This window comes from Rhodnius prolixus, unplaced genomic scaffold (assembly GCF_049639745.1).
Source record: "Rhodnius prolixus isolate KJV_2025 unplaced genomic scaffold, Rpr scaffold_1, whole genome shotgun sequence".
Classification (NCBI taxonomy): Eukaryota; Metazoa; Arthropoda; class Insecta; order Hemiptera; family Reduviidae; genus Rhodnius; species Rhodnius prolixus.
The window spans coordinates 49,971,991-49,980,533 of NW_027411581.1; the positions used below are offsets into that span (position 1 = coordinate 49,971,991).

Consider the following 8,543-nt stretch of genomic DNA (forward strand, 5'->3'; position numbering starts at 1 on the left):
ATACAGGGTTTAAAGTTCATCAAAATTTTCCAGCTAATATGCGGCGCAAAAGAACCAAGCTTTTATTACTTAGAAAGCATATTTTTTACGCACAAACTTGTCTGTTAATGTTTCAGTTTTTGCAGATATTATGAAGGTATTTAATCAAAATTTTTCTTGGTGTTTAACACAAGGGTTAAGATTTGGCAAAGAAGATGGCGTTAATAAATTATATGAGCTTTTGGGTGCTGACCGGTCCGACTTTATCAAGATGCTGACTTCGAATACTCTCCCCCGAGACTTCTTCTCATAGAAGGTTGTTGTTCCTTAACCGATTTCCTGAGAAAACAAAGTCTGCCGTGAAGTTGTTACTTCTTTTAGTGTATCCAGTTTTATTTCAGTTTTGTGTTATAATGTAAATGGTTTGAGAGCTAAAATAAATGATATTCTATTTATCGTTCTAATTAAGAATTACCAGATTTTTATTTTATTGGAAACTTTTGTAACAGATAATGATTTTGAGTTTTATAACTTTTTCTCCGAATTTAGGTTATGCTGGGTCCCAGCAGTAAAGTCTGCTAGATTTGGCAGAGCTAAAGGCGGACTTTATTTTGGTTTTAAATCTAATTTGCACAATATTGTTCGTTTTATTAATATCTCAGGTATTGATTTGATTTCTTTAGAGTTACGCAATTTTTATTTGTACGTTTTGTCAGTATATTTAAGTTGTACATCTTGTGATCTGGATTTTGCTAAGTTGTCTGTTTTTCTTTAGGCCAATTCTCATCTTAAATTTATTGTTATAGGTGACTGCAACTTTAGATTGGGCTCTGCACAGTCTCTCCCCGAAAATGTTTTCATTGATAACAGTAGGTGTAAAGCTGTGAGATCCTCCAGAGATAAGATATTGAACTCTAATGGTAAAAAATTCATAGATCTATGCGATAATAATGATTTAATAATATTAAATGGGCGTTTTTCCTCTGATTATGAGGGTGATTATACGTTTGCTGGCAGAATGAGAAGTTCTGTGAACGATATATGCTGTGTGTCTCAGGAGTGAATTTCATTAATCGACAATTTCAGTATATTACAGGTACCTTATTCTGACCATCTCCCTATCCTTGTTAGCCTATCCTGTGGTACTTCTCAGGCAAATAGAGTTTTGCCATTATTACCCCAGCTTGTCTGGTGCCCTGATTAAACTGAAAATTACAAAGCTAGACTGGTTTCTTTCTCGGCAACTGTTAATCCTTCTCAAAACGCTCAGGTTTATGCCGACTCATTAGTTAATGCTATTAAATTTCCCAATCCTAGTACTAACCATGGACATTCTTTTATTAGGAAGATACAAAAGAACCCATGGTTTGATCACCACTGTTTGCGGCCCAGAAGCAGGTGTTTTAACCTATTGAACTTATTCCGTAAGACTAGTTCAGAAATTGTTAGGCACTCCTATCTTGAGGCTAATAAGTTTTTTAGAGTTAATTGTGCTATGAAAAAGAAAGAGTTCTATGGCCTAGTCGCCAGTCGGTTCGAGGCGGTTAAAGATGCCAAGGAATTTTGGCAATTGGCAAACAACTTTAAGAGGAAAAATTTTCTTTGTAGCCAAAATATTGACCTAGCTTCTTGGGTTTCACATTTTAAAAATCTCCTAAACCCTCCATTTGTTTTGTATGCTGATCCTTTCTACGCATCTCCACTATTAGACTCACCTTTCTCGTCGGGTGAACTTGAGGCTGTTTTAAAAAAATTGAAAAACTGTAAGGCTCCAGGACCTCACTGAGTTACCTATGAATTTTATAAAAATGCTCCTTCTGTTTTCGTTGGAAAATTACTTTCCTTTTTTAATTTCCTTCTTGACTCCGAAATTACTCCCCCTTCATTTAGTAAATCTACAATTTTTCCCATTTTTAAAAAAGGGGATGTGAATGAAGCAGAGAACTATCGCGGCATCTCTTGCCTAGACGTTCTCGCTAAGATCTTCTCTGCCTTACTTCTTCGCCGTTTTGAGATGTTTGTTTTGGGAAATGATCTGCTAAGTGAATGTCAGGCTGGATTCCGTCGTGGATATACCACGGTTGATAACCTCTTCACTTTGACTAATATTATTAATCTCAGACTTTTGAAGAAACGTCAGAAAACATACTGTTTTTTTGTTGATTTGAAGGCTGCTTTTGACACGGTAAGCCGTAACGCCCTCTTACTTAAGCTCTTTAATTCTGTTTTTTTTTTTCAAATTTATTTCTATTCTAAGGAGCCTTTTTAATAATGCAGCGTCTACAGTGAGGGGTGTGGACTCCATTTCGGAATTTTTTGATGTATCGATGGGCGTGATGCAGGGGTGTATCCTAAGCCCTATCTTATTTCCTATATTTCTAGATGATCTCCCATCAGTGTTGGAGGGTGGTATATTGGTAGGACATACATAGCAAGATAAAAATTCTCATGTACGCGGATGATGTAATTCTATTGGCCGAGAATCCGGTCAGCATGCAAAGAAATATCAACTTCCAGGACTCTTATTGAGAACAATGGAATTTGACAGTAAATCTTCAGAAGTCCAAGATGTTGGTACTTCGGAAAGGCGGCAGATTAGCCGCTAATGAACATTGGTCATTCAGAGGTGAGTCTATCAAAGTCGTGCGAGAGAATAAATATATTGGGATCCTCTTAACCCCCAGGCTCTCATTAAAGCATCAGTGGCGAAGCAGGGGATCAATAGAATTTGGGATAATTTCATTTCTCAGAATTTGGTTCCTCTTCGCACCAAATTCAAACTGTTTCTAGCGGTTAGTCGCTCGATTCTTTGAAATGCTTGCCAAGTGTAGGGTTTTCAGTTTTAAGAGGAGCTGGAGAAGGTCCAGCGTTATTTTATCAAGAAACTGTTTGCGCACCCTGATTCTACCCCCAATCTTATGTTGTACCTGGAGACTTCGTTGATTTGATTTTTATTTTTACTCTCAGACTCCATTTCAATTATGTCAGAAAAGTGTTTTCACTCACTATTTCCTATTTCCCGCTTTCCTCGTATAACAGCATCAGAAGTAATGAGTAAAAACGCCTCTTGGTTTCTTCATTGGAAATGTCTTTTTGAAAACTATGTTTGTATTAAACAAACTACTCAACAACAAATTATTTTATTTCTGTTAATTGTGAATAAAATAAGGACATTGGGGATACTAAAAAAATGTAGCTTTAAATTATCAGACCACTTTTTTATTTTAAAAAAAGTATTATTTACAAGTTTTGTTGTGACTTTAATTAACTTCGGAATGAAGCTAAATGACAATTTTTAAAAGATATGAGCTTTTATTACAATCTCTTCAGCTGGAATGAACTGTATGAAAGAATGTTAATCCGGAGGTGAAGAGAAATAGGAACGGTAAAGAATTGGAAACAAACTCTCAGACAATAGGGTTAAATCTGAGATGTGGTGTAACGGGATATTCTTCAAGTACCATGATAAATTATTTAATGACGGAGAAGAGTGGAATGGTAGAGTCCACCGACACCACTGTAACCAAGACCAGTGTATCCAAGGCGACCGTATCCAAGACCGGAGTATCCAAGACGGCTGTATCCTAGGCCGGTGTATCCAAGACCGGAGTAACCAAGTCCAGAGTATCCAAGACCACCATATCCGTATCCGAGTCCATATCCGTATCCGAGTCCGTAGCCGACGGGAGCGTGGGCGACAGTGGTTACTGGAGCATGGGCAACAGTAGTTACTGGAGCGTGGGCAACAGATGTTACTGGAGCGTGGGCGACGGTAGCTACGGCGGGTGCAGCGTAGCTAACAGCTGGAGCGTGGGCGACGGTGGCTACGGCGGGTGCAGCGTAGCTAACAGCTGGAGCGTGGGCTACTGTGGCTACGGCGGGTGCAGCGTAGCTAACAGCGGGAGCGTGGGCTACAGTGGCTACGGCGGGTGCAGCGTAGCCAACAGCTCGAGTGCTGGCTACAGTCAATGGGGCGTGGTATCCATATCCGTAGCCGGCTCCATAGACTGCTGGAACTCCGGTAAGTCCGGCAGCTGATGCAGCTGCTACGAACACTGACAAGAGGATCTGAAAGCATTAATAGAAATCTCTCTTATATCAAAGAAAACATTTAGAAAGGTAAGAAATTTTAGAATGTTTTGGAAATAGTATAAATATTACTATTCTGAATTTAAAAAAAAAAACAAAAAAAAACAAATAAATACTGACCAACTTCAACATGTTGTTTTATGAGATGTGTAACTGTAGAACACTGATATCTTCACTTTGAGTTGATCCACTTTTATAGTACGAATATTCTTACAATCTGCACCCCTCCTACTTGATTTTGCAAGAACGATCTTCAAACAAGATTTTCTTAACATTTTTACTTTATTGCCTACATAAATTTTTTTGTTTTGTATTTGATCCAAATTCAATGATTTAAAAGTAACATTAATAATGTTAATCTATTTATTCAATCAAGTACAAAGAAAATAATCTTATATTTAATATTGTGGAGATCAGCAGCATCAGTTTAAGTCAATACTCTTACACTATATTTCTCTATATATAATAAGAAATCATTCTAGTGTTTAATAATAATTAATTTTTATTTTAATTTCAGAGGATCTCCAATAATTAATTTCAGAGTTGTTAATCCAGATGTATGAAAACGTTTTGCTGATTCGCAATTTTTTCCAACTGGTGGTCGAAGGAGTTGTTTATTGACTAATAGTTAAGTGATAATTATTAATTCGAAACTGTTCGTTAAATAGTATTGGCAAATAAAAAGGTTTGTTTACTACTGGGTTGAGTAAACCTTAATTGATTCCTACATTCTTTGGCCAAAAAACGGAAATTCTTTAAAAAATAATAATATTACAAAATATATAAAATAAAACTGAAACTTCTATACCAAATTTCGATGTGTATATTCCGCTCTTTAAAAACTATGAAGATGAAAACATCTATTCCGGTCACTCACTAATATACACTTTCTCCAACGGCTTGTTTCTGTAATCGAGATGTACAGAGTCAGCTAATTTTCCGATATGAAAACAGCTGTCTGGCGTGCTTGGCTAAAAAATAACCATTTATTGGCCAAAAAATTGCTGAAATTTGCCAATTATGATAACAATTATAAAATGATTAAACTTCTCTATAAAACTATATATTAATTGTTACAATTGGACTTTTCCCTCATTTTTATCTTTGTATCTGTGATAAACCAAACTAAATTACTGGAATAGTCCGAAGTTAATGCTTTATGGATATTCTCTACCAAGTAACCATAAGCTTTGGGAAGAAGTCGTTCTTAGGTCTACGGATTCTCTTCCAAAAATTGTCTCTGTTTGAATGCTAAACTTGACTACTGCACAAAATTCGAAACATTTAATTTTATCCTTTACATAAATGTAAATATATGTGTACATTTTTTCGTTTAATCAACCCTCAACATGTTTCTTTAAACTTAAGGTTTTGTTAAAGAGAAATTTGCTAAGATTTTCTTCTCACTTTAAGATTTTTCCAACTCTCTAATAACTACTTCTGGTATTAAAGATGAGTTATTGTAGAGCTGAAATTGTCGTTAAAGCTAGAAACGTTATTCAAGTAGGCAGGTCATTTCATTCGAAGAACAATTACCTGAAAACAGCTGTAAAAAAATTATATGAATTCATATCTCAACCTGCACATTTATTAATAATTTTCATTTCACCAGTAATCTTAAATTTTAGTTCAGTTTGATCGTTGGGAGACTTCTTCCCCCACGTTTACAAAACATGCATATTTTGTCTTTGACATCAGATTCACTGAAAATAGGTTTGACAAAAAGTTTGTCGTACCAATTAAACTTCGTCTATCTATTACTTACGATGTATTGATCAGAGGTGTTTATTGTACTATATTAAAAATTTTAAAAAATTAATAACTACTATTCGACCTTGAACTTGAAGTTGTAACTAAAAAAGGTAATATCAAAGTTATAAAAGGCTATTGAAATGTCTCAACATCCTGGTAAGTGACATTAAAAAGTGTATATACAAGTTTTTATCAATTACAAAAAAAGTAGGTAATAAAGAGTAAAATGTTAACAAAATCTTGTTTGAAGCATCATCTTGCCAAATCAAGTAGGAGGGATGTGCACTGTAGGGACACACTATATAAAGTGGATCCAATAACAGCAACGATATCAGTGTTTTGCAGTAACACATCGCACTAAACAAACATGTTGAAATTGGTCAGTATTTAACTTAGTTATCTTTTTCATATTTACTGTAATTGTCTCCACATAACAAAAAAAGCTGTAAACGATGTCAGTTTTCATGTATCGCTTAAATTTTAAATTTATTGACGTTTCAGTTCGTCCTGTCAGTGTTCGTAGCAGCTGCATCAGCTGCCGGACTTACCGGAGTTCCAGCAGTCTATGGAGCCGGCTACGGATATGGATACCACGCCCCATTGACTGTAGCCAGCACTCGAGCTGTTAGCTACGCTGCACCCGCCGTAGCCACTGTAGCCCACGCTCCAGCTGTTAGCTACGCTGCACCCGCCGTAGCCACCGTCGCCCACGCTCCAGCTGTTAGCTACGCTGCACCCGCCGTAGCCACCGTAGCTCATGCTCCAGTAGCCACCGTCGCCCATGCTCCAGTAGCCACTGTTGCCCATGCTCCAGTAACCACTGTCGCTCACACCCCCGTCGGCTACGGACTCGGATACGGTTATGGACTCGGATACGGATATGGTGGTCTTGGATACTCTGGACTTGGTTACTCTGGTCTTGGATACACCGGCCTAGGATACAGCCGTCTTGGATACTCCGGTCTTGGATACGGTCGCGTTGGATACACCGGTCTTGGATACAGTGGTGTCGGTGGACTCTACCATTCCACTCTTCTCCGCCACTAAATAACTTTTACGTATTCTTGATCAATTTCCCATCACACCACACATCAACCATAATCCGCTGAAGTAAGAACACCATACTGTGAGTTCGAGATCTCTAATTCTTATATTCATTTGTTGGCCACCATGTTTGAATCACATTGCGCCAGTCAATTTCATCTTACAATCTTTGGCGTTAACTAATCTATAATGAAAGCCCCAAACTTTTACAAATTTGTCATTCATACTCTTACCAAGTAGCAGTTAAATGACAACTTTGTGTATAAAACTTTGAAGCTTTTATTATTGATTATGTACTATTCAAACTTTAAATCATACTTGTAATTCAAAGAAAATACAAAAAAAATATGTAAACAATATTTTTTTAAATAAATAACTTCTGTAACATAACGAACTGTCTTTTTTGCTCCTTATTTAATTTGTAATTATTAGAAATTAAATTTCTTTATTAAATGTTTAACAGATAGATCAAATACACAATAATTGTTTTAGAATGCATTGATGGAAACAATGATTCCATCTTTTAACTTCCAATCGAATACAATTTTGGAAATATGTTGATACATGTTTTATCATGCATTTATACAATCCTATCAATTAAAAATTCAAACATGGGATGTTGTTATTAACATTACTACTTCTAATATGACTTTAGTATGTGATCATATTTTGATATTTACTCTTCAATAATTTTAGGTGCAGGATAATTTTAGCACAATTTGTGCATCATTATTCTACTTTCTAGAGTCACTTTTATCCCGTAAAAGTATCATCTGCTTTACCTTCCGATCCAAACTTGATATGAATCACACACCAACAACAGGGGGGGGGGGGGAAGGACTCGTTCATTCTTCAAATAATTTCATAAAATGAAAATGACAAACAGTCATCACTCGAAGTACTGTGACTGGACCTTACCTAACTTACTTACACAGAATTTTAGACTATTGCATATTACGGTAAACAAAAGATGTTCGAATCACCCATTCTGTATTTTTGAATCTAAATTTGATACTGCCTTACCACAATCGTTGATAATTCTATTACGTTTACATAATATTGAAAGCGAATTTGGATCACATTAAAGAAAGAATGGACGTATATTATAGAATAGTAGTAAAGAATGGATGAACATTTTTATGGAATTATTTAAAGTAGGCAGACATATGGAAATAAAATAAAGAAGATTTGATCTAATAACGAGTCGCAATTTTCAACTCAATCTAAAAAATTCATAACTAAGTGCATGAAGTCCATCAGGGCAAAAAAAATAACGGTAGGACATCCTTAAATAACTACATGGACGAGGGTGTTGACTGAACTAAGGCGACTGGGTAATTAAAAGAAAAGAAAGAAAGGACATACAGAGTTCAAACTCACTGAGAGTAGTACGATATATTTCAGCTAAATACAGATTAAATACAATGTGATGATGAGTAGGAATGGATCTACTTTTATTGTGTTCGAACAGGAAACAAGCTCAGTTTGAACTTGATTTCGCCTTAATGAACACTGTACTAACACTCAATCATTGTCAAAACAAAGTACTCAGCTTAAGGTAACCAGACGAGATGCAGCAAAGATAACAATCTACAAAGGCAGCTGAGTTAGTCTTGACGGCAATAGAAACTGCTTTAACTGAGCAGATAACGGAAACTAACGAAAACGAAAGAAAAGAA

The 8,543-nt window shown here is 36.0% G+C and overlaps 2 protein-coding genes across 2 annotated transcripts; one reads left to right on the top strand and one right to left on the bottom strand.

The window, feature by feature from the left end:
* Positions 1-3,176: 3,176 nt before the first annotated feature.
* Positions 3,177-4,307, bottom strand: LOC141461587 (uncharacterized). The gene is made up of 2 exons (XM_074142715.1): positions 4,189-4,307; positions 3,177-4,047 (listed from the first exon to the last, which is right to left on the bottom strand). The coding sequence occupies exons 1-2, from the start codon at positions 4,198-4,200 to the stop codon at positions 3,454-3,456; spliced, it is 606 nt and encodes a 201-aa protein (XP_073998816.1). The 5' UTR covers positions 4,201-4,307; the 3' UTR covers positions 3,177-3,453.
* A 1,763-nt stretch (positions 4,308-6,070) lies between these two features.
* On the top strand, positions 6,071-7,254 carry LOC141461592 (uncharacterized). Its single transcript, XM_074142730.1, has 2 exons — positions 6,071-6,199; positions 6,322-7,254. Exons 1-2 carry the CDS (start codon positions 6,188-6,190, stop codon positions 6,865-6,867), a joined length of 558 nt encoding a protein of 185 aa, XP_073998831.1. The 5' UTR covers positions 6,071-6,187; the 3' UTR covers positions 6,868-7,254.
* Positions 7,255-8,543: the final 1,289 nt, after the last annotated feature.